This window comes from Lycorma delicatula, chromosome 3 (genome assembly GCF_047948215.1).
Source record: "Lycorma delicatula isolate Av1 chromosome 3, ASM4794821v1, whole genome shotgun sequence".
NCBI lineage: Eukaryota > Metazoa > Arthropoda > Insecta > Hemiptera > Fulgoridae > Lycorma > Lycorma delicatula.
Genome location: NC_134457.1, coordinates 130,024,671 through 130,052,640, shown reverse-complemented (window position 1 = coordinate 130,052,640; position 27,970 = coordinate 130,024,671). Strand labels below are relative to the sequence as shown.

General features: G+C 30.3%; 1 protein-coding gene across 2 annotated transcripts in view; it reads left to right on the top strand.

The window, feature by feature from the left end:
* The window catches only part of Trpm (transient receptor potential cation channel, subfamily M), a 747,840-nt gene that overhangs the window by 309,387 nt on the left and 410,483 nt on the right, over positions 1-27,970 (top strand). The window contains exon 1 of one of the 2 annotated variants that reach the window (XM_075360569.1): positions 17,453-17,518. The exons of the other annotated variant lie outside the window; for it this stretch is intronic. Coding sequence (XP_075216684.1) covers positions 17,486-17,518 — 33 coding nt within the window. The 5' untranslated portion in view covers positions 17,453-17,485. Of the gene's footprint in view, positions 1-17,452; positions 17,519-27,970 lie in introns of those variants that run through there. 2 annotated transcript variants of the gene reach the window in all.

Below are 27,970 nucleotides of genomic sequence, written 5' to 3'. Positions count from 1 at the left end.
CTCCTGGGGTCCGTTAGACCGAGACCCGGCCGGCGGTGTGGGTTCCCGGATACGCTTCTGCTCCTGCGCCGTCGGTTTGAGGCTGGCAAAAGGAAAGACCGAGACCCGGTTTCCGGCGGGGTGTGGCTGGGAACGGCATAGCCGGGCCTGGTTTCTTTCGTAGGAGATTAGAGGCAGACAATTTAAAAGATCCGGAAAGGACACGTCCCCGAGGCGAGTATACTTAATTGGATGTCCGGCTTAAAGAAAAAAAATCTGTATGAAGTGTGGATTAATTAATGCAAGGCATTAAAAAAAGAGATTTGCTACCATATCATAATCTAATAAGTACTAAATCATTATGTTGTAATGCCTGAATAATTACTATGAAATAATTTTTATATACTTTTCATAAGAATGAAAAAGCCTGTCGCTTATTAATCCATTACGTCCGAGTTGCCCCTATCGAATTTGATATAACTCGCAAAATTGTTCTATCTTCACCCGAATTGGTTTTAGGCCATTCAAGATTTTTAAAATTGCCTAGGAGCTCCAAAGAGGGGAGTTTGGAATTCAAAATTGTAAAACTACTGGACCGATTAATTTTATTTTTGATACACGTATTAAGTACGATCAAAAGTTTTGCTTGCTACATTTCCATCCCATAACCAATCCGGGTCACAAAATTGGCATGACATTTTTCAAAATTCAAAAACTACGAATAAGATTGGATTCATTCGGAATAGAGGTAAGAGAAAATCCGGGGGGAATGGAGTACGCAACTAGTAATGAATAAAAATATAACTTAACAAAAGAGGAAGACAATGTTATACATAAATTAAAATGCGATAAAAGATTATATTTGCTCTTTAACCAAGAATAAAATAAAATTATAATTACGGTTTTCAGCCGTTGAGCAAGAATGCACCTGATGTGCACTTAATCCACGAAAATTTATTAGCGCGTTTCAATTATGATTATACTTAGCTTATATCTGGGTTTGGAAGCCATTTTGTCCGTTTTTCGTAATGAAAGATTTTCTAGGCTACCCAATTTGTGTGGCTTATTTTGTGTTGGTAAAAGGTTTTATTAAATGCGGTATACGAGACGCTAGTTTTATTATCCTTGCACATACTTAACGTTGTCGTACATGAAGTTTGCAAAACCAGTTTGAAAATTCATAAATTTAATTTTTGATGACTTAGTTTTTTAATTAACCACAAATTAAGCGCCAATTAAAAATTATACAGAGTAGTTCAGTTTTATAAATTAATTGAAAATGTAAGTTACGCAATAATTTGCCTTAAATGAAACGTGCAATTTTTACCGATTTTTCGAAGCAAAGTACGGTATTACTTTCGGTCGCATGGTGGGTTGGAAGTGAAAATGAATTTTCTTTACGTTTTGAGGTATGAGAAATACGAAAATACTATTTACTTAAATTGATATTTCTATAAATATATATATGTGTGTATGTATGTACGTATGTATGTATATATAGATCTACTATGAATTAAATTTTTGGCTCGAAAATCTCCAAAATTACTAGATCAGTTTCACTGAAATTTTTATATGCTGTAGTAGTACATCTGAAGTTGTGCATGACACAGTTGGATGAAGACTGTTAGAGTCCTTGAGTTTCACTCAATTGTCCCAAAGAATGTGAATACGTTGTGGCTCGAATGTTTCCAAAACTCCTTTATTCATTTAATTGAAATTTATATATGTGAAAATTTATGAAGATTGGTTGAGTCGTTTTTGAGTTAGTTACGCTCAATTTAAAGTCGAAAGAATTTGAGTGGAGTTAGTTAAAATCGTGGTTCTTTATGATACTGCAAGTTAGAACGTTGACATTTATTTATTTGCGGTATCTATTGTTAGCAATATTAAAACAAATATTAAAACCAAATTTATTATTTTTATATAAAATTTATATTTTTATATTTAAATTTATTATATTTATGTTTTTAAATTTTTATTTACCTTTCAAAATGTTCATGTATTTCTACTATTTTAATAATATTTATTAAAAAATTGAAGCTTTCTTTATTTTTCATTGTTGGTTAGCTGAAAAATTAAATTAATGAAAATTCGATCTTGCGCAGATCTGCGCAAGATTTTGTTTATTTCCGCTTTTTTGTTCTTTTAAACAAATTTAAAGTTAATTGATGTGATATTAAGTTGCGGGAGTGCTTAGAGTAACTTGACATAAGTTAAGATGTATGATTTCTAAGTCACATCATTTAACTTTTTTTTATCCGTTCATAAATTGTGGCTATAACTTCAGGTAATTACGGGTAGCTTAGCTTATTTTTTAACGAATTCAAGACCCGTTACTTTTCAAGATTTTATGCGGCAATCATTAACACTATCATTTGGCTATAAACAGCAGCGACATCAAAATTCTAGGCTTGATTATATCTGTTGTGTTATGAGGCACCATTAGAAAATTTCAAATTAGAAATTTTGACGTCATATTAGCGGATTCTCAAAAAATAAAATTGCTGTTATAAAATAAATTGCATGATTTCTATACGATTAAATAACGGCTATTTTTTCAAGTTAGATTTCGGTAACTATTTTTTAGTTGGCTATTTTAATTGGTCCGTCAGTTTTGTATACAGATCACTGCTTTTAAGATCAAAAAAGCTAATCGCCGTGGAGAGTGATATCCATGATATTTTAATACCTGAAATTAAATCTGTTGATAATAAAAATTAATTTATAATATGTTATCTGATCTTGATATTCATATTGGAATATCTTTAATTTTAAAACAATGATTGTTTGTCGGATTGGGTTTTCTGAAGATGTACCGAGGTCGTAGCTGTAAGTTAGGTAAGTAATTTGTTTAACTTGTAAGGTTTAGGTAACTATATGATCGTCTGCTTAATTAGAAATTATTAATATGTTAAGACTATGATGCGATATCCGATTGCTAACGGTTACATCACATAATGGAATCGGAATAAAAATAGTGTTCTTTTCAATATGATTCCGAATCGATTATGAAAAATATGTTACCGTATAAATCTGTCAAGTGATGTTCTACAAACATCAGTTCTCGCAACTTTTTTCTCTCTGATATTTTTATTGTATTATTTAATGAAATTGAAATCTTCATTGTAAGTTTACGTTAAAATGAAAAGTTGATAGGTCTAACTTTATTGTTGTTATTATTATATATTTTTTTAATATCGATTGGAATGTTTACGTAAAAGTGATTGAAATTTCAATTTTGTGTTAACATGTTTTATTTATTTGTTTAATATATCAATCAGTTTGTTTTTATTGATGTTTCAATATTTTTATACTGCGATTTATTTTTATTTACCTTTGAAAATGTTCATGTATTTCTATTATGTAATTAATATTTATTAAAAATTTGAATTTTTTGTTATTTTTCATTGTTGGTTAGCTGAAAATTTTGTTTTTATTTAGAATATTTTTTCTCTTCACTTGAGTCGGAATAAATTTGATTAAGTATTAGATCGGCACCTCGATTCAGATTTGATAGTACATGCAAATAAAATCATATTTGAACAGCACTCTGATTCTGTGTTTTGTGAAAGGTGATTTATTTATCATGTTTAAAGTATTAAATTTAGGACTTAAAGCCAGAATCCGTTTTATTCTAGCTGTATTCTTTTAACGTTTTTGGTAGTAACATACAAAACTGTATAAAAAGTCTTCTGTTGTAATATAGAATAAGAAAATAATGGTCTACGGTATGAATTTTCTGGTTTTAATATTGTTTACTGAAGTTGTAAGAGAAAGAATTCTGATGTTTTTTTCATAAAGTTACCTTTTCATATTAGTTTAATAATTCGCTTGGTTTATTTATTTTTACCGTAATACAATTTTTTCGCTTTTATATTAATTTTCTGAATGTTATGTTCGATTTTTTTATTAGATTCTGTAAACCTTGAAACCTTAATAAACGTGATTTCTCGTTGTTATTTTAATCGCTTTATGAACATATTATTCGTTATCACTGCTAATTTATACGGATTATATAACGGACTTTAAGATAATGTTTCAAAACTGTACATCAATTCATCTCTGAACTGCTTCATGAACTGAATTAACTGAGATAAAATTATATTTGAGTACATTATGAATAAAAATTGTTTTTTTAGTAATTAATAAAGAAATCTATAATTTAAAAAATAAAATATAAACTGTACAGAATATGTAGATTAATAACGATAACTAATAATAATAAATAAATGTAATATAAAGCGGTATAATAATTTTAATCTTAACTTATACAAATAAAATAAAGTGAGATTATTTGTAAAAGTTAATACAATTAATCACTTTAAATATACTTCATGTAATGTATTGTACAACAAAAAATATTCTGCTACAGCACTAGCTTGAAGGTTTTATTACGTAAGCAACTAAAAATATATGTGCCGAAAATTTTTTTCTACTTTTAATTAACGGGTGATTTAAATTTCTAATAATGAAATGGAAAAATAAATAAAAACAAGGACGAAAGCGAAAATGTTTCTTATTATTCTTCCGTTAAAATTGTATTTAATAGTGCATTTTTTCACCATTTATATTTTTTTTTACTTAATAACATTATAATTACAATCGGCTCTCCTGCGGAGCCATAAGTATTTCCTGACAAAAGAACGTGATAAGAAGGTCCTTAAGGTACCCCCAAAATAAATAATACACAATAAACAGTTGCAAGCAATCTTAAAGTCAAATATGAAATTTCAAGCTCAGTCATAAATCGCAAACCATTAATTTCAGCACCATATAGTCCACAAAACAAACATTAATAACAAATAAAAAAGAAAAAGAAAGAGAAGTAACAAGAAATTAGATACACCACTAAACTTGACGGTGTTAGATTCCAAACTGTTCGCAGACCCTAAGTCGAGTACGTGGACTCGTTTCAACCATCGGACGTCTCTGCTGTTGATTGCTCCCATCGGTTCGTGACATTGCAAAACAGCGCAATGTCAAATACCTGCAGAGTCTTGAGAATCATGTAAACCACTTGTATTTAAATGCTATTTTTACAAAATTGTAATCTGTCTAAAAATAATACAATGTTTTAATTTAGATTAAGCTAAGAATCTTTTTTGCTGTAAATACTTGAAATATGATAATTTTCCAAAAATTCTAATTTTACCCACTCCTGTGGAAGGCTATGTTCTGAAATTGATGAAACGTAAACCTACTCGCAACATATGATCATTTTTTTCGAAATAAATTGAAATTGGTTCAAGCATACAAAATAAAATGTTCTCATCATTACAATAGTAAACTATTTAACCCACCGGTTGGTCTACTGTTAAACTCGTGGTCGTAAATCAGCTGATTTTGAAGTCAAGAATTCTGAGATTTAAATTCTATTCAAGGTATTGTTTACTTGGCGAGTGGTAGCATATGAGCTGCGCGAAGTTGTAGTTGTCTCGATCCAGTAACAGAGAGAGTTTCGGTCTGCAGACAGGAATACCGAGAGGAAACCTTCATCTACAATTCACTCGGCTCCATGATTTCTCTTCGCCAAAGTTCCTTTCACCTCAGTAATTTTCACTGCAGTAGTTAATTATAAATTACGTCAATAAAACCAAGCTTGTTTTTGATCTTCACTGTGCATAGATTTGTTCTATATTTAGCTGTATTGTCGTGGATGATGGCATTAATTCGTGATTATTTGTATTTCTAAGAATCATTACCACTTATCGAACGTACACAATTATCGACACTATACGCAAATCAAACACATTAAACAAACATGCAGTATGAAACATCTCGTAAATCTTTTATGTCAATAGAATCTAATTTGACAGTGAAATAATAATAAAAAAATAATTACAAAATATTGTGTTCAGGATGTTAATAGTAATGTAAAAACTTAACTTATTAAAAAACCAACGACTTACCGTAATTCCAAAACTATCCACATTATAATATTAAACCAATTTCAAATTGGTTCCACAAAAAATTTCCTCTAGACTCACAAATTAACACATTATCTAACATTAACACTTTACCTTTTTTTTGCTTGTCCTTCTTCGACTTCTATCTACATAAAATTACAAATATTGAGAATATTAAGTCAAATAAAATTAATTAAAAAATAACTTTTCTTTAACGACATTAACGTTGTTAATAAACTTATCAATAAATAACAACTGGGAACAAAGTTTGATTATGAAAGTATTAAATCCAGTTATTAGTCATAAAAACGTATACAGTGTTTTCAAAAAGTACTTAAATTCGATATTTTACGCTCGGTGTTCTGATCTTAACTCACAGGTTGTTTACCTCTACCACAAACTATTGCTGCGATGCTACAGCACATTCAATTTCTATTCGCCACCACTGAACAAACCTGCTGTAGTTACTTTTATTAGGATTTGAATATTAGATCGTGAATACTGCAGTTTCACTTACTGGTTTCAATTACTGGGTTTCAATTAACCATGTCTCAAGAATAGTCGGCCTGAGTTTGTTCAGGACTACACATTTACCGGTACAGTTTCATTACACTGATAAATCGTTAGTAACTTTAATTGTTGATTCGACTATAAATAAAAATATTATAATTTTTTTATGAATTATTTGTTGTACTGTCATATAAAATTATAAATAAACGTAAGAATTTAGTTGTACGTTACATTGTTTTAGTCCTTATATTCATGTTGTTTTGATAATTTTTGAAAATCCGTGAAAGTTTCTACGTAGCCGTCACCATACAGTCATACTTTACCTTACAATCTTAATGTACGTTATTCATTCTCGGGAGAAAAAGTTGAAAAATTTTGAGAGACGAAAAATAATTTGTTCACTATAATTGTAAATTTCTTAAACTTTTTGTGTAATACGTGTAAACCGCCAGTAAAAATTTGTATAGTGTATATACGAATAGCCTTCTTATTAGGATGGTGAACCTAACGTAGAGAAAATAAATAAGTAAGTCGAATAAGTATACTGTAAGTTGAATACTATCAGTCCGATGATGTTTTTAAATCATGCAGATATTTACCACTTTAATGTAAGATGTAAGGTGATTTGGTTTAAAATTAAAGAAATATAACTGTATACCACATTTTCCATTTTTTTTCTTTCAAATTGCACCAAACAATCAGAAACATAAGAGTATATTCTAATCTGTTAAATATAAGTTCATTCCTTTGTAAAATGTAATTTATTCCAACTGTGTTTAACAATAATTTATCTTTCGATTTGATTTATTTTTTTAATGTCCTTTATGGTACATATATTTTTTGTTTTTCTTACTTTTTTGTTTTAATGTACTTTGTTAATTTTCTTTAGATCCTCTACTGAAAATTACTTGATTTTGATAAAACTTATACCTTAGGTATCTTAATAATAAAAAAAAACCTTTTAATTTTTTTATGACGTTTCGAAGAAAAGTACGGTATTTCTTTTGTTCGTTCACACGGTGGGATTGCGGGGTGAAATTGAATTTTCTATACGTGTTGACGTATGAGGAATACGAAAATATCAGTAATTAAAATGTAATTTCCCTGTCTCTCGCCTTATATATAAAATTTATATAAAAAAGCTTAAAATTGTGTATAAAATTTATGGCACGAAAATTTCCAAAACTGCTAGATCAATTTCATTGAAATTATTATATACTGTGGTAGTGTCTCAAAATTATAAAAGAGAGAATTTGATTTAATCATTTTTGAGTTACGCTCATTTGTCCCAAAGAATTTGAAAGTTTTGTGGCTCGAAAATTTCCAAAACTACTTGATCAATGTCATTGAAATTTAGTTTTGCTTTATTAGTGTATCTGCAATTGTGCATGTGAAAATTTGATGAAGATTAGTCGAGTCGTTCTTCAGGTATGTTTAATTAAAAAGTCGACAACAGATAACATATATGTTGCCGGGTGATTACGTTCAGAGGGCATACAAAGAGTCTCGTCTGGTGTTGATATAGAAGCCAGGGCAGCCCTCCCACACTTATGGTTTGAACTGCCTGACGAATTCTTTATGAAAATTATCGGAAAAGATGCATGATGTTAGGCTGACGCGAGCATAATAGTGGATACTCCAGGAACCAGTATGGATTTCGCGAGGAGAGATTCGCCCCCGATACGGTAAAACGTGTGTGCCGGCTGGTAAAGGCAGCAGCTCCCGGCAACTGCCGAATGAAAAACATACCCGCGGTTGTGATGTTTGATGTAAAAACTACTGTCAACTCGTTGCGGTGGGGTGCCGTGTTCGAGGCCCTACGAGGCAAGTAAGTGGACGGTGGTGTACGGCGAATGGTATAAAGGTATCTGTCAAGAAAGACGTTTGCTTTACAATTCGACGGACTCATAGCTCTCTTTTCCGGTCACGTGTGGGGATACTACAGGGATCAGTACTTAGTCCGACGTTATGAGACCTGGTGTTTGATGGAGAGCTACGGATGAGAATCCTAGAGTTGTATCGGTCGTCAGCCGTTTTGTGGCCTTTGCTGACGATCTGACATTGGTAGGGTATGGGAGGGCTGTAGCGTCAGCGACCAATGAAGCTATCAATCTAGTGCAGCACTGGTTGATGGATAGGGGTCTAACCTTGTCTCATGAGGAAACATCATTCATCTGTCTGGCTAGCAGGCGTTATTTTTATCCGATCCGGATCACGGTTGGCGGATTAGCCTTAGTACCCCAGATAGAGTCGGTGAAGTATTTGGGGATATGGCTGGACCGACGGCGTACGTTTTCCGTACTCGTGCGAGAGACATCTGATCGTGCAGGAGCGATGGTACGGGTGCTGAGTAGGCTTCTGGGCAATGTGGACGGCCCCTGGTCATCCAAAAGGTAGTTGTACGGAAATGTGATCAATTTTGTACTGTAAACGGGATCATTGTTTGGTCGAAAGCTCTGGGGTGCAATCGAAATCGGCGGGTACTGGAAGGTGTTCAGAAGCGGATTACCGTCCGTATCCTTTCGGCATACTCTTCAGTTTCGAATGAGGCAGTTTTAGTCATTGCGGGCATCCCTTTATTAAAACAACTAGCCGGATTGAGGATTGGGATTACTGGAGGAGCTGACACGAGTGATAATGCGCAGGTGGTAGTTCCGAGAACAGCAGATCAGCTGGGACCTGTCCTCCACGGGGCGATGGAAACATCTTCTGATCCGGCTGGTCAAGCCTTGGGTCAACCGCAACTTAGGTGAGGTCACCTCTGGTTGACCCAATTTTTATCTGGCCACGGCGTGTTTCGGGTACACTTACATGCCAGGAGGTGAGCTGATGACCAATTTTGCCTTTCTTACGGAGAGCTCGATACACGGAAACACGTCGTGTTCGACTGCCGGACGTGACTGCTGAACATCGTTGTTGTGAGTTGGTGGCTGAGCCCCTTACAGTTGACACAATCATAGACTGTATGTTATCAGGGGCAGAGGTCGTGCGGTAACTGACTTTGTGGTACGGATACTCCAGCACAAAGCCAGGGAGAATGGGTCCCGAGGAGTTGAGGGACAGCCCCCTGCGGAGCTGACGTTCATCTGTGCTTGCACGGATGGGCGGCACTGATGAGGTACTGGGACTCCCTCATCCCTTCGCGATTGGCGTCAAGACCGATTCGCGGTTTCTGGCTTGGGGGTCCAGGAACGACATAGTCGAGCTAGGATACCACGCCCTAGGGGTGGCAGGCAATGAAAAGTTCGGCGGGCTAACCTGTCGGACTAGACTTATTGCCGGCCGACGGGGAAGTCCATTTGAGTAGACAACTCCCTGGGCTGTGCTTTGCTTTGTTGTGGATCCGGTCCGGGGGGTAAGGAAGAAAAAATAAAAAAATAATCAGACAACCTCTAAGTAAAATTATGCTGATTTTGTGTATTGGTGTATTTTTCATATTCGCTTATGTAGTGTCACAACGATGGGTTTAAACTTGCTTTTGTGTATGATCTAATCGTTACTTTTAATTATTTCATCAAATTACAATTGTAATAATTTTATTCTTGTAAACAGGAAATGTATTTTAATAGCGTATTAAAAAAAAAGAATTATACCTCTTTTACTTTGCTTATTTAATTTATATTTTTATGTAAAAAATTGTACAATGTGATTATTAAAGATAAAATAACGAAAAGTTTTCTTCTGCAGTTCTGCGGTGGATTTTTTATAATATTCTTAATTTGTGAGAATTTGGGAATAATTTTAGGGTATTGGTGTAAGATTTTGTTACGCAATTAAAAAAAATAGAAAAAATATATGTATATAAAAAAGTCGTAAAAATGATAAAGAATGCATGATTTTGTAGGTAAAATCTATGCACTATGAAGGACGACAGTACATTAATAGTTGGACTTAACTGTTTTGCAAAGTTTATATTTTATCTTAACTGTTGTATTGTTCTTTGATGTCATTAATTTATTTTTCTAATATAATCTGAATTTTAGATAACCAATTTACAATAAATAAATAATCTAAAAGTAAAACTTCTACATAGCAAATTTTACATGAAAATTGTGTTATTAAAGAAAAATCCTCTTCTAATCTTAAACGTTTTATTTTAATCTTTTACATTTACGGTAATATTAAGTTCAGGTCATCTTACTTACTATAACCTATAATATTATAAAGACTGCAAAGTATGTTATGAAGTTCGATCTTCAATATTTATCTCTCATCTCATTCATTCCATCAATATTTTCCACCTACTTCAATGCCGGAAACCCTGATTGCATTACCTCGTAGATGCTAGAAAGGAAGGGGGAAAAATAACTGAACACAAGATGTGAGTAATTCAATAAAATGTTGGGCGTATTCTACCATAGGAGTTCCGCATTTATTTCCTAATATTACCGTGACGTTTATAGTCTACCGTAAAATTTACTATGATATTTTTACCTTATTTTAAACAAAATAACGTTTTTTATTAGATCATCATTCTAGTCTTGACTTATTGATTCTTTTTTTTTTAAGTGTAGTTTTGCGTTGGAGTTTATGAATTTATAAATTATACGTTATTTTAATTTTATTTATTATATTCCTTTTGTTTTTTTCATGAAGTCAGTTTTTTTAATGCTCTCTACATTCGTTTTACGATATCTTATTTTATTTACCTTACGCAGATAAGTTCAGAAGCCCTTGTCATATGTTCTTTCATAATAATATAACGTAGATTTAAAAAATGTATAATTACTTTATAACTAAATAATTATTATAACACTCTATTGAAAAAAATATTATGTTAAATTAATAAATTATTGTAAGGAGGTATATATACAATGACAAAATATACAATTATGGAAAACTTTAGAATAAAATGTTTGAGTTGTGTAATTATAAAAAAGATAAAAAAGTTGTGTAATTAGAAGATAAAAATAAAATGTTATTGTTTTGTAAGCAAGTTAAGGAACGTTGAGAAAAATGTGATTTGCGTGTCATTCTTATACAAACAAATATGAACATGATTTCTTGAAAAAATAAATATTTAACAAGCTATAAATTTTGTGTACATTAAGTGCTATCTGTATGGTGGATGAAGTCAAGAATCATAAATCATTAAAAAAAAGTATCCATTCTAAGAATATCAAACATTCTATGCCAGTTTTACAGGGAAATAAAAAATGATTTCTCTTTTCTGTCATCATTCATTCATATTTCGGTTTGTATATCAGCATGCTAAGACTACCGAAATGTACATGATTTTCAGGCCTACATCTTGCACCTTCCTTCTAATCACCTGACTGTTGGATATAAATTGAACATCATTACTTTCATTGTAAGAATTCTGACTATTCCATCGTATCTCAGTTGATTTACATTCGTCATCACCCTAAGAACGTTTGAAACATATGGTATGAATCAACAGTTATAATGCAAATTGATCAAAAAGTTTAAAGATTAAAATTCTTTCGTAATAACGACTTGATTAATAAACTGTGTGGTTACTTACGGTTTCTGGTATCATGTTTTTTTGTGTTTTTGTGTGTGCAATCAACTTTTTTCGCAGTCCAAATTCACATTACAATTTTGTTGGGGCATAACTGAACATGCATGGTGGTTTTTTATTCTCATATTCATCCCCGCTTAACAAAATTATTAAACAAAATGTAATTGCTTTGTCATGTAATGTAGTGGTCACATCGCATCCAAATATTAAATGGATACAGATGTACTATCCAGTTTTAGTGATGTTGTTTTGTATTATGACATTTTGTATTTCATTTACAGTTATGAAATTACGACTTAATTAACTCAGGATGAAATTCAGTTTAATTTGCGTTAATTTGGTTTTCGTTTCGTTTTAATTAACCAACGTTTGCGGTGAATATTAAAAAAATGTTTATAATAATTGTTTCCTCTCCTTCAGTTTAATGTCGAAAGATTTTAACGCGGAATATTTTATAATTTGACGATAGCATAATTATTTTTATAATAGTACAATAGGTTGATGGAATTCTTTTATTTTTATTTTTGTGAAATATAGAACCGTTGTTAAAATAAAGTCATTGTAATAAAACTGAATAAATGATTACATTTTTCCTTACGTACTCCATTTATTTGATTTTTTCACATAACAATGATCTGGCTGTAACGTCCCGCGAAAGTCATCTACTATTCAAATATTTGATATTTTCGATAAATGGTATTTTGTAATTACTTTGTTTATAGTGATTTTGACGAATGTTTTACTGATATTTAACACAAAATTTACAATTCAGTTTAGTCGACTTATGGTATGTTACATATGTTACTCTTTTTTTATTTTAAATTTCAGGCGTTTATATTTAAAAATGTGCTGCCTTAGCCGTAAAAAACATAGTCACAATATTCTCGAAAAAACATATACTCACTTGTATCAACATCAGACCGAAAATAGTTATGAAACTGTTTTCCAGTTTTAGAGCATAGTTCTTCGGCCATTAAGAAAGAAAATTACGCTTCTGTTTCCCATTTTTAATAAATTATTTTATGATCATAGTCACCTTTTGATTTAATTATTTGAATTTCAGCCAAAAAATATTTCCTTTAACAAGAACAGTATTATTTTAGTGGTAAGTTATTAAATAATAGAATTAGAATAAAATGAATTTTTTGCGTTCTGGTTCGGCGCTTAAATATGTATACATCAAATATTTTACAACTAATAGAGCTTTTAGACTTTTATTTTATTCTGTACAAATTTTATTTCTTATTTTTACATATTTTTATCACTGTTATTTCGTATAGTTATTATTTTTATGTTCTAATTCTGATTATGAACTAATCTCCTTTTTATTTATTAACTTCTTACATTTTAATTGATTGTCATGATTAAGGGCTTTCCCCAGTGGTCCTTGACACTTTCATTTACATATTGAAGGATTGATTTTTTTTAACTAAGGTTACCCCATTATTTATTTCTGATGTGATCTCTATATCATATACACATTATACTACAGTCTGATTGAAAACATGATTATTTATTTTTACAGAAATAAATAAATATATAAAATACATATAAAAATAATTTTTATATATTCTTTTAAAAATTTACTTTTAATCAAATTTTTATTCATGAAGTTTATCAAAAAATGTCTGCACCTATAAAAAAAGTCCTTACTGACTGACTGAATGATTCATCAAAGCCCAGCAAAAGCTACTGAAATTAAATTGATGAAAATTTGAATTCATGTTTTTCTTACGATGTAAGTACACACTAAAAAAGGATTTTTCGAAATTCCGGGTTTAAATAGCTAAAATGGAGTAACAGTGAAATTTATTTATTTTTTTAAATTTCTCAATAACAATTAAGATATCAACTTGATTTTTGCTGTTTGTAATCTTCATGTGAATATTAAAAACTAATTTCCAGATTTTGACATTCCGTGTTTATAGGGTTAAAATTGATTTTGAATATTTTTGAAATCCAGTTACTTTGATATTTCTCGGTAACAAATGAAGATATGAACTTAATTTTCAGTGTGTATAATTTTAATGTAAATATTTAAAAACCAGTTTTTAAATTTTTCGAAATTCGACCTTGAAACGGATGAAGAAAAGTAAAAAAATTTGAACAGTGATTACAAGTTTTTCCCATTTTTGACTATACTAAACGAGATATTCACTAGATTGGGTGTTGCAATACTCTTCAGATAAATATCTAAAAATTGATTCGGATTTTTGAATTTCGACTTTTTAAGGAGTGCGTAGGTGTACGGCTTGGCGGGCAACCAATGCAGCGTCATTGCCACTTTTTCTATATAAGCGACGCGACTGGATGCATTTTCTTCCGGTTACTTGAATAAAAAACGTAAAATAAAAAAAAATTGTCCGCGACGGGAATCGCAACCAACCATATAGCACGGGCGAAGCCGGGATGCAGATATTAGTAATCAATTTATTATGGTTACCTAATTGTTTTTTTAATAGTTGCTATCAATACATAAATAAATTAGTACTAAATATTTTTAAGTACTAATTTCTTTAGAAGTAGACTGGTTTTAGCTTATCATTTCATTATTTTAAGACGAATATTATAAATTAATACCATAGAGTTTATATATGTATATATATAATGAAGTATAGAGTTTATATATATATATATATAAACTCTATATGGGATGTGGAATGACTTCATCAATAAGTAATTGTGATACCACGGGACTAAATGTAAATTGTATCTGTTTATTGATTATAGATATTCCCTATATCTTTTTTTCGGATTATGAGAATAGAAACTTTTATCCATTAATAACATTTTGCGTTTAAATTAATTGTCCAGATATACATCTATTTGTAAAGTCCACATAATTTAAGTTTATAATTTAAAATTTATATACGAGGTTTATTCTATTCTTTTTCAACGACATCTAAAAAACACGGAAAAATGGTTTGCTAAACTTTAGAAAATATGGAATTTAAGTAAGTGGACCAAATTGATTACGAAAAAAAAGTTAAGACTAATTTTAACTCGTGTAAATTGTATTATTTTTAAGTAGGTCTTTTATTATGGTTACCTAATTGTTTTTTTAATAGTTGCTATCAATACATAAATAAATTAGTACTAAATATTTTTAAGTACTAATTTCTTTAGAAGTAGACTGGTTTTAGCTTATCATTTCATTATTTTAAGACGAATATTATAAATTAATACCATATTTCACATTTAGAAGTTTTTGAAATAACAAAAGTTAAATCGGTAATTTGATTTATGAAACTTTTCTACACTTCGCTTGGAAAAGGGTTTTACTGTTAGAATTCTATCTAGCGAATCTAGCGGAACTTTACCTTAGTGACTTCATTCTTATACACATGTAGTAGCTTTGCTGTACGTATACATTCATATGATGTATTGAAGTGATTTTATGAATTAGTGGAATATATAAAAAATAATCCTCCATCCATTTTACTATAATAGAAAATTGTTCCATGAAAATTTTTCACATTTGTATTAAAAAGAATGACATTTTTTCTCCGCTTTTCATTTTAAAGCAATCAGAAAGAAATATTATACTATATGAATCTACGGCCACACTCCACTAAAAATATTTGAAATAATAAAATTAATCGGACTAATTAATTTAACCAATTAATGCATTTTTTTGTACGCGTTTTATTGTATGAAATTCATCATTTTTAACAGTTTATTAAATGTTGCTTCCAGAGATCTGGAAGAGTATTGGCCTCATTTATTACTTGTAATATTTTGTAAATTTTTGGCTGTTCATTTTGAAAATAAAATTCTTACACTTTCCTACGAAAACGATTTTTATTGAAAATTTTAACTTTTACAATTGTCCTTTATTGTTAATTCTTTTTTAAATTTTTTTTAGGAAACTAAAATTCATGATTAGCATTATTCTCGGAGACTCGGTAATAAACTGATTATGAACTTATGTTATATAAACAGTTTTTTTAACGATTTCGAGTATAAATTTCGTTTAGTTACAATCTGTTTCGTTTTTTATCGTTTACAGGCATGTGTTTTTTACACATGAAGAAAAAAACTACAATACTGTAATTTTTTTGAGAGCGTAATTTAATTTTTTTAAGAGCTTATTATGGAGGGCTAATCATTTTTTTTCTGAAAAGATTAAGTTGAAGACAGAGAATATAAACACACGTCGCACTAAATTATTAATGAAGTATTGTCTTAACAATTATTAAAACATGACTGATATTGGCTGAAAAAAATTTGATACAGAATCAAGCTTGGATGGCAAAATATGTGCCTGGTCATTTGGCGTGAATTATTTGAATTATAAGAAAGAAAAAGAAATCCTTTACATTTCTCTTAATTGCATGATAATTGTGAATTAATTATAGATGCAGTGTTAGGAAAAATATTTCTTTGCACAAAAATTAAATAACTAAATTCTAAGTAACCTTTGAAGGAAAAATTATGTAATTTTTTAATTACTGATAACTTGAGGGATTCTGATCAGTTCAGCTAATAACATATCTGCTGTATTTTTAAAATAATAATCGCTCAGTAATTTTTCATGTAAAGTTTGCAGTACTTGCATGAAGGTTTATCGATTTATTTGCTTTGTCTGCTTTATTCTACTGCTTCGTGTGGTTCTATGATCTACATTTACGTGTAGATCGTAAAGCTTTAAAATGGATAAGACTAACAAAATTTTTGCTTCTGTGAGCTTCGGAAAGCGTCAGGTTTATTTTTTATTTTCTACAAGAGATACCGTCTGAAATCCATAGCCGTCTAATTGCTTTGTACGTTATTTTTTTCATCAATATTTGAAATCTATAAAAGTAATATGAAATATTTTGAAACGACAAAACAAACCTGTATAACGAAGAGCGTTTCGGATGATCATCAATAACGACTGGTAATGAATTCAGAAAATCTCCCAATCTCAGATTTGAATTTAAGTTTTTCCCAAAAAGTTTAAGAAATTATTGGGTGGAAATGATTTGTGACGACGAAATGATTGATTTGATGACGAATTGGAGATGCTGTCAATGTATATAATTGGTTAAATGAATTGGCTTAAAAGGAGTGTGCTAGGTATTTTGAAGCTCTCCAACTCTAAAGCGTTTGCCATGGCAAATGCTTCAATATTGCTACGAGAAATGCTTCAGTTTTTATGGCGATTGCAGATTCATGTTTTAATATTAATTTTGTTTTAATCGATTGGAATTAAGCATCAAGTTGGCTCTCTTATAATAATAAAATTACCTTGCTAATCTATGTAATGATATTCGGATAATTTATTAGTCCAAACATTAATATTCAAGCAATATATTAAGACATTATTATTTAATACGTAATTAAAATAGCGCCCGATTAAAGTCTTATGATGTATTTGATAAGGGACTTTTTTAACCACTAATTATTGTTTGATATAGTTCATCGTAGTGGGGATCTTTGTGTAAGTTTAAAAAGAGACAAGAGAGGGGGAAGTTTACTGCTAAAATAGTGCAGCGTGCCAAAAGCTAGTTTTACTTATATACATTGCCAGTTGTATTCTATTAGTTTCTGGCGTGAAGTTTTGTCTCGCAAATCTAGTACGTAGGCAGTATTGCTTAAGTTATTATATTCCTGATTATGTTAAAGCATGATGAAGTGGTTCATTCAGAACTTCCATGGGGTACGTCTCTTAAGTTTTTAGTTTTGTTTTTTTTGTGTTGGAGGTTAATTCTTTATATCTATTTTAAAAATCTGCGCGTAATTCTCTTTTGTGAAATTATTTTTAGTTTGACATTCTGAAAACTGAAAAAAAGTTTTTATTTATCATTAATCCTTGGTTGATTGTGTGTTGTGGTTAGAAATTTATGTTATCAAGTGTTAAACGTCTTTCAACATTTTCACAGAATTAACTACTGTTAAAAATTATTCCATTCAGTTCCCGTTGGCCCCAGCCAAGTAAGTTAAAGTTGAAATACAGTTGTTAATAAAGAAGAATATTAGGCATATTTATTCAGTGAGTTTTTTTAAGATTAAGTTTTAGATGTAAATAAATTAAAGGAATATTATAATCCTTATCTTGAAAATATTTTGTTAGTAGGAACGGTTTTATTTTGAAGTTTGTTTTCTTAATCTGTTTGTGCTGTATAACGACTAAATAATGTTGTTGTGTCCTTTTTCTTTGACATTCACAGTTCTAGGCAAGTTCGTCAAAAAATAAATGTTAATTTTTAAAAATTTCGAACCCGTTCCTATATTAACGGGTAATTTATCTAATTAAAGTTATTCCTAAAATTGAAAAATAAGATTGATATAATTTTAATTTAAGCCTAGTTTTAATTAAATTTTCTTCTGATATAGAAGTTATTAAATGATTCAATGTAAGGATTAACAGTTCAAATTAAAGGATAAAAAATTTAAAATGTTGGTACTATTTTGATAAATTATTATTTTTACTCGTAGCTTTTATTTTTTCAGAGTTTACCTCTTGCAAAATTATTAATCGGTGTAACTTTATGGTGCCACATTTAACCGTAACCGGATAGCCTGAAATTCAGACGATTAATATTACGTGAATCGCTGTATTTTTAGTCAAATATTTGTGTTTTTAATCATATATGTTTGTTCGAATGTACTTTCATTTGGTTTAATCAACGGGTACATTTTTGTTTCTCTTGCATTTTACTGTATGTAATGAATGCTACTGCAATTATGCGACCACAGAACCGCTTAGAGAGAGTATCGCCGTCAAAGCTAGTGATCTAATTTTTAGGTGTTAACATTGATTGGTGTGTTGTAAAAACAAATGTTGGATGACCTATTATTGAGTTATTATACAATTTTGGTTGTATTTTCGCTTATATTTGTATTATACATTTTTTGTAGTTTGTATAGCAGCTACATTTTTGTGATTTGAAATGATGAGTTCTTTCTGCCCTATTCTGTTGTTAATCAAAACTTTTTTCTGCGTAAAAGGTATTCTGTAAAAATTGGATTCTAAATGATTATTATTAATTACTTTCGTTATTTATTCAAACTGTTTTGTAAAACCTAAAAAAAAATATTCTTGATTATGGAGAGGGGTTTGAATTTCTTGTCAGTTTTTTTTTTTTAAAAGAAGTTCTAAAAAATATGATCATGCGAATTATTACTATTTTCAAAGTTTTGTTATAAAAATCTCGTAACCATTATTAATAATTCTTGATAAATGGATATCTAAATGGATTCATAAGAAAAAATAAAATGGATAACTTGAAGCCAGTAAAAGTTTTTACGATTAATTTAACATATTTATTTTATTTTTGACAGCTACTTCACTGGTCTGCTGTATCTCTCCAGTTCTATTTTTAGTAAAAATTAGAAATTTAAAGGTCAGCAAACATTTAAATCGTATATGCTGTATTTTATATCTTCATTTAGTTGTACGTACTCTAATTTTTGTGTTCTCTGTAAATTTTACATTTTTCTTTTGTTTCTGTTAAAGAACTCATTATAGATGTTTTCATAAAGACCGTAATACATTTTAACCTCTTAGTACTTCTACTAGTGTAAATACTCAGTAATCTCTTATTTCCCAATTCTTAGAAATCTTCATTTCTATCTTCATCATGGAAACTAATTTTCAACATTTTTCAGTAGCATCGTATTCTCAACTAGTAACGATTCAATAAGAACGTCGTTGCTATTTTGTCACTGCTCTGATAAAAGAGTACATGCGATTCGGATCAGTTTGCTGTGTTATATTGTTTTCTGTTTCGCATGAATACTGTCATTTTATTAATTCCTTAACACTACATAGGAGATACGAATGAGTGAGTTGTGTAGTAAATATAATCATCTGCTCCAGTGCAATATTTTTTGTTACGTAGTAACGTATAGCACAATCAGAGCACACCACTTTATTGATGCCTTACAAATTTACATAAGTCATTTGCGTTAGACTTCATTATTAGTTGATCTCATGTTGCGAAATGCAACCGAAGTGTGTTCTACATGTTGAAATGCTAGTCACATCATCGACGTTAAGTATATTTTAAAAATCAATTTCTATCCTATAAATACTCATTCCGTTGTTTTTCACTAGTGACTACAAAGTTCTATCTCAGACTAGATATGGTCACGAAGCAGTAAAAACTTACTGCTACTTTCAGTTATCGTTCCAGTTAATTCTGCTCCACCAAATGATCAGCAGAGCACATCGCTATTCTCTAAATGTGATCTTTTGTTTCAAGTTTCGTTAATTTTTTAGCTACTATAAACGCTACACTGCAGATAAATATTAACAAACGAAATCTCTGTAATTCCGAAATAAATGTTTTATTAAAATAAAGACTATTGTCGGAGAATTTTCCTTATTTGTTCGAAGTTGTTTTTTCAATCGATCATCCTTTGACATTTTGTTTCCTAAATAAAGAAAATATTCTTTTCTGTTATATTTTATTACTTTTGTTTTGCGATTGTGTTAATTGAATTTCTCCATCAGATAATAATTTATGTTATTCAGTAGTTCTTTGTTCGTTTTCAATTTTTCCCATCCAAAAAAAACTGAAAAGTTCTTAATTCGAAACGTATGAGTTTTTGTTCAACCCGTGTGTATGTATTTTCCCCCAGCAGTTGTATAATCGGCTTCAAATGGACCGATTTGATGACTGTTTTATTCTTTAAAGGTAGTTATTTCGGAAATTCCGTAGTAATATTTTTCAGTCTTTTGTATTCATCGTTGCTTAGTTCAGGATTGTTAATAACAGTAGCCTGATGTCAGTCTGAATTCAGATGTATTTTTGCGCGAAAATAAAACAAATAAAAAATTAGTTTGTAATCGTCCGGTAAAAAATAATACGGTTTTCTACTTCCCAGGTAGCCGTAGCTCATTCTCAGTAACCACCTGCTTTCATCGTTTCTCTATACCTCTTATTTTTTTCATTATGCAGGTTTCTCGCCTTAACGTTTCTTTTGTTTTTTACCAGCAGTTTATTTTCATTCGATAGAAGTCTTTTGTGGAGCTATCACATTTTAAATAAAAATGAAAAAATCAAATATAAAATCTCCAGGTAAAACATTTATGACAAATTAAGGGTTAATAAGATGAATTTGTTATTTGGCACCTACTTCTAAAAGTCGACAAGAAGTCGAGAATTGAAAAATTATAATATTTGTATCACACACTGGTTTTTAATTAGGTTTTATTACTTTTTGTAATGTTTATTTTTTTTTTAGTTAAAATACAATTTGCTACTCTTACCTTCACTTTTCCCCTTTGGGTTTTATTTCATTCCTTTATTGTTCTTCCTATAATTATGTTTAAATACTAAGCAAATGGTCTAATCTAAATCCTTGCCTGGCTCGTTTTCTCACTGAAACAATTTCGTTTTATACGTTTAATTTTGCATAATTCTTCTTTACCAGTATTTAAAATTTCACCGTCTCTTTAAAATTTCGAACTCGTTCTACTTCATGCTATCGAAGAATAGAATAAATATTCTATTCTTTTATTACGATTTTATTTTAATACTAACTAAAAAAAGTATACAAAAAAAAAATATTCTTAATCCTAGCGTAGCATAGCCGGTTTTAAGCGTTTCGCAAGAAAGAATCATTAAAATTATTTTTTATAAAAGCATTAAGGAGTGACCCTAAATTATTTAATTTATTGAACGTATGATGTAAAATTTCAGGAAATTATGTTGTAGTATATTAAACCTTCTTATTCAAGGGGAGTGAGTGAGTATACTTTCAAATAAAGTTTTTTTAGCCAAACCTGTTCTTCGTTAAGGAAACAAAAATTAAGCCATCGTAATACGTGTGAATGTACATCTTATATGCGAGTAAACCGGTTTATTTATTAGTTATATAATGCACTAAATGGATCGTGTAAAGTAGTTACTATGAAGTTTCTTAAAGCTATATAAGTGTAAATATAATATATATATTATACGCTTGAAATTCGGGTTACGTATGTGTTTGTATAAACTCAGGTTTCATTCATGTTATTTAAATTTCATTTTATTTCATTTTTAAATTTAAAGATTATTGTTCAGATAGCTCCGTTCGACTGTACTCAGCTACGGTCGGATTCATACAGCTCTTGACGAATACAAGGATCCTTTCGGATGTACTAGGCTCCTGGCAACTCAGCGGATCCGTTTGGATGCACCGTAACAGAGTACAGCCAACGGAGGCAACCGAAAGATCTTTACATTTTAAAAGTCCTATTTTAAATGAAAATTAATGTTTTTCATTAATAGTGAATTTTAAATAACATGTCAGATGCACTCGGCTCCTGGCGATTCAGTGGCTCCGTTCGGTTGCACTCGGCTCCGTGCAGTTCACACAACTCATTGGCTTGCAGCAACCCACCGGGTTGGTCTAGTGGTTAACGCGTCCTCCCAAATCATCTGATTTGGAAGTCGATAGTTACAGCGTTCAAGTCCTAGTAAAGCCAGTTATTTTTACACGGATTTGAATACTAGATCGTGGATACCGGTGTTCTTTGGTGGTTGGGTTTCAATTAACCACACATCTCAGGAATGGTCGAACTGAGAATGTTCAAGACTACCCTTCATTTACACTCATACATATCATCCTCATTCATCCTCTGAAGAATTATCTAAACGGTAGTTACCGGAGGCTAAACAGGAAAAAGAAAGGATGTGGCTTGCAGCAATTGCGGCGCACACGTGTTATTTACCCAACTCCTGATAGATTCATGGTACCGCCCTTCTTTCTTTCTTTTTCCTGTTTAGCCTCCGGTAATTACCTTTCAGAGGATTAATGAGGATGATATGTATGAGTGTAAATAAAGTGTAGTCTTGTACAATCTCAGTTCGATCCGACCATTCCTGGAGATGTGTGGTTAATTGAAACCCAACCACCAAAGAACACCGGTATCTACGATCTAGTATTCAAATCCGTGTAAAAATAACTGACTTTACTAGGACTTGAATGCTGGAACTCTCGACTTCCAAATCAGCTGATTTGGGAAGACGCGTTCACCATTAGACCAACCCGGCGGGTTCCACGGTTCCGTATTACTATATAAGTAGTAGGGCACGCTCTGTCGTTAGATCAGACTTCGATCTATTTCCAAGGACTCAACATGCACTAATTAAATGATAAACTTACAAATTTAATAATGTTTCATATATTAATTACAAATACGATGAATTTACATATAGATTTACAAGTTGAATAATATTATATATATATACATATATGAATGACAGTTACAATTTACAATAAAAAATAATTTATAAACGCACCTACATAAAGGCTTAATTTATTTAAAGGACTAAGCAAATTTCGACATATATTTTTTAAATTTATTTTTAAACATTTCATCAATAAAAATACATTATTTTCTAAAATTGTGTGCTGAAGAAGATATTGATATTTCTCAGCAGTTTATTGTTAATAAAACTTGTAATTTTATGCCGATAAAGTAATATTTTTAATTCTTCCCAATTAGCTGTTGAATCTCGTTTGATGAATAATTAATTAATTATTTAAATTTTAAAGCAAGGTTATTCTATACGTGATTATATTTTATTTTTCAAGGTACTATTTATTTTAATCTTAACATTAAGTTTTTCATATCCCTTGAACTGGAGTTAATTTTGACATTGTGCTGAAATAATAAATCTGCTATGTAAATTTATTACTACGTATGTTCTGATGAATAATATACTTTTTTATTATTTTTTTCTTCGGACAGGCTTATATTTCTTACATAAATATTCTCTTAAATAATTGCTTAACAGTGATATAAAAATATTTCTCGATCTTTTATTACGTGAAAACGATCTATTTTTCTGTGTGAGACCATTACTTGGAGTGTAATATTGCTTACGTTTGAAACTAGGGAGAAAAATATTTAATGGCCACCGGTTTTCAACAAAAATGGCGGCCATTAAATATTACAAAATATAATTTAGAAAATACAATAAAATTCACTAAACATTTAATCATACAATTTTAGAAAATCATATTTTTTTTTAGTGATGAAATGTTTAAAAATAAATAAACACATACGTTACCCTAATTTCAAGCGTTTACACATGTGTATTATGGTCAGTGGGCTGAAGGTTTTACTTAAAATGTTTTTTCAACTATCTTTAAAAGTTTCCCAACCCTTTTTGTTTAAAAGTTTTGAAAAATTAATAGCTGATTTAAATTTATTGGAAAAGTTTTAATGTACTGCTCAAAACATACATGGTTTTACAATGAAAAAATGCTACTAGTAAAAAATACTTGGGCTCAACTGATGAGATTGTCGAAAAATTATTTTCGCTCAAATAATATTTATTTAATGAGATTACGCTCAATCGATATGATTCCAGGAGTTCAGTTGAGTTGTATAAAAGAAATACTATGAAGCACTTCATATCTAATAAAATTTTAAACTTGCTGGATAATGAGCCATGGATCTGTTGATGTTAAAAATTTAACTGAGATGATTAACGAGCTGGATTTGAAACTTGATTTAATTAAATACTTCATTCTAATCCATTGAATTCATAAAAATCACTTAAATCAATTTGTACGATTATGTTTATATTTCTTAGTTATTACTAGTCAAAGTTTAAAAAACTCAGTTGGTGTGCAGGTTGGGAATGAATTGCTGGATCGGCAAGTGGCTTACTATCTACAACCTCCTGTCGCGGTACATTATTCCCTTCACTACACTATTAGTAGTGCCAGTATTATTTCAGACATTCCAGCTAGAATTGCTGCGCATCTTTGTTTATATTTTCTAAACTTTGACGGGTAATACTAGAATATTACGTGATTTTAATCTTACTAAGTATCTTTTTTCCTTGGTTAATCATCCTTGGGATCAGATCTACTTTAATATGAATGTAGCTTCGATGGAGATTCACAGGGAATTATTCACCTCTTTACTTCTTCCGCCATCTTTGTAAGGATAATCTTGACCAATATCGTATACACTGCGTGCCGCGCCCGTTAGGTCTGAAGTATAGTCCTCACAATGTTATCTGGGGTAAGCATACTCTTCAGCATACTTCCTACGCTGCAAGAACCGATGCACTCGAATTCCGTGTGTTCTACGCTGTCCTGCTCACCATAATAGACACATCCAACAGAAAGTCTTAACGCCCGCGGGGGTAGGTATGCTTTAAAGCACCCGTGACCGGTAAGGAACTGTGTAAACTCGTACCTTAATTCCCGTTTTTGCGGTTCAGCCGTCTCTGGAGATCCGGGATTGGTCTCTATGGACTCTACTCTGTATGGTATCAGTCAACCTTTTGCCGACTGATCCCAAACTGTCTACCTAAGATTTGGTTTTTAAACTATACATGATCATATATCCGTTCTAATATAATATATTCATTTTTTTATTCTATTAATTTAGATATGTATTTACTACAATTTTTCATTTTTTATAATTTTCAAAGTTTAGTGACTGCTTTTAAAAGCTACTGTCTAATTTAAAAAGGTTTCGGTATGAAAATGCCGTGTTTATTTCTTCTTATGGGTTTTATTGTTCTGTTTGTGGAACACATCATTTCATTATAATACACATTATCTGATTTTATCGAATTAATTATAGATTGAAATAATTTTCTCATAGTTATTTATTAAAATATAACTTTTATATTTAATGTTGCGATAAGTATCCAAATATTAACTATAATATATCAAATTAATTAGGTAGACTTAAATATATATATTAAAAGAATAGTATTTTTCTCTCCGAGATTCTTCTGACATCTAATGCAACTCTATTGAATCCATGCCTGATGGGCAATTGTTTCCGTTGTGTTGTAACTGTGCCTACAGTTTGCCATATTTCTGGATCGTCAGATCGAACTATGTTGTTAATAACTAGAACAACAGATTCGCGGTCGAGAATAGATTGGGTTAAATATACTCGTATCTGGTCCAATTTGTTTTCAATCTTCTGCATGACAAAGAAGTACCGTAATCACTCCTACACTCACGAACATTTTTAAATGTACCCAGATGTAGAACTTTTATCATAAATTATCCATTCTCATTATGGCAAGAGAAAAAGATATTTGTATAATTTTTATTTTACGAGAAACCAAAGTAAAATTATGACTATTGTATATAATGAAGATGTTTTAAGATGTATTATCAATCCCAAGTTCTTCACTAATCCGACTCTGATCGCTGAAAAGTAGTTGCTACAGATAGGTTGGCACGGTTATTTTGATACGCGTTAACAAGACCAATGTTTCATTATAGGAGCAACAGGTTTCAGCAGCTATGGACTTTTATGTATTATGTAGCTATATAGACGGTATAAAATATTACTGTTCTGTTTTTTTATGCGACATTTTATTGGGATATTGTTTTATATGTTAAAATTTATTTATGAGTCAGAACAATTGGCAATATGCTATAAAATTCAATAACCAACGAAGTTTATATGAATAGTAGTTTAATCGTTAAATAAATCCTTTTATAATTTTAACTTTGGCTTAAAATATTTCCGATAAATTTTAATTTTTGGTCGTTAATATTCATTAATTACTTTCCAATACCTCTTTCATAAAATAGTGTAGTATTATATGTATGTATTCATTTTAAAATAAATTGATAAACGTGCGGAGTTAAATTGTTACAAAAAATAAATCAGTGCAGCGGTTTTGCCTATTTCTGTAAAAAAAAAGTCACTATGCATATTAATGAAATGTCATTTAGTATAGGTTTTTATTTATATTTATTTGACAATAACTGTGAATATGTAAACCTATATCCATATTTAATGACAATTTTCAGTTCAAGCATTGTATTTAACCCCAATCGTGACAAATTTTAGAAAATGAGTCGTTTTAAAATATTTAACATCATTAATATTTTGTTATCATTATTTTGTCATGTTGATCAATGGAATATTAATGATTCGGTGGCCGAAACATGTGTCATTAATATATATAATACATATATATATAACCGCGTATATGAAGTACGCGGTTTTATTGAGTTAAATTTATTTGATCGGTATGAATGTGTGATTCACGCATTCATAACGATCAAATCACACATGATTTATACATCATGTGTGATGTATAAATAAGAAAAATATTTGGCATTATAAAAAATTGTTAATTGGAATTTTTTTAATAAAATGTAATTGCAAGAACACTTTTTTATTCTGATTAAATTTATATCCTGAAGCTATTTGAACATTGTTTTAAATTCGTAAAACTTCAATATTAAATGTAATTAAAATTGAAAAAAGTTATTTTTTATTATCGGTTAAAGTATTGCAAAGTTGACAAGTTAAAAATGTTTTTCCTGATTACCATTATCTTAAAGAATTCAGTATTGTATTGCTTGTAATATCCATAACATTTTTATCAAGTTTTATACTTTTCTCTTTTGCTTTATTTTTAATGGATTTTAGTTCTTGGTTAGCTATTTAAATGAATTAGGAATCTTTAAACATTTTTAATGATCTGTAGACATTTACATTCGTTTTCGTTAATCATTTAACAGTTTAAAGATTAATAATTTGCCTATTTTTTTTGACATAAAAAAGTTTCTATTTTTTTTCACACTATTGTATTTTTGGGAGTGGGTGTCTGGAAAGTCTGGAAACGGCTTGATTTTAGAAAACTGAGTGTGACTACGCTACCAGAATAAATTTTCTTGATATGAAAGAAACTACTCTGTGTAGTATTTAAAATTATTGTCGGACATCTTGGATCCGCCATATTGAATTCAACTTTATTTTTTTAAATAGAATGACGGTCACATTACACATGAGTTCAATATAGATTTGAACGGGGAAAAATTTAATGAAAACTCCACATCGATAGCTGCTTTCCGTGATCCGTGTTTTAGGTATTGGCCATTAAAGTGTCCAGATCGTGATAAAACGGCCGTATCCAACCTCGTTCAACAGAAATATTTTCGTAGAAAATGGGATAACTGCACATCATGTAACAATTGCTATTTCATGCTGGAAACGATTCTGCTAACAGTTTTCTGAAATCTTCTCGTTACTTAATTATTCGAAATTTATGATTACGATATTTGATAACGGCATTTCTTACAAAATTAGAAAAAGCTGATTCATCGTTAAAAAAAAATTGAAGTCAGTATGGCGGAATCCAGATGTTGTACAGTAATTATTGTTGCGTAGTCA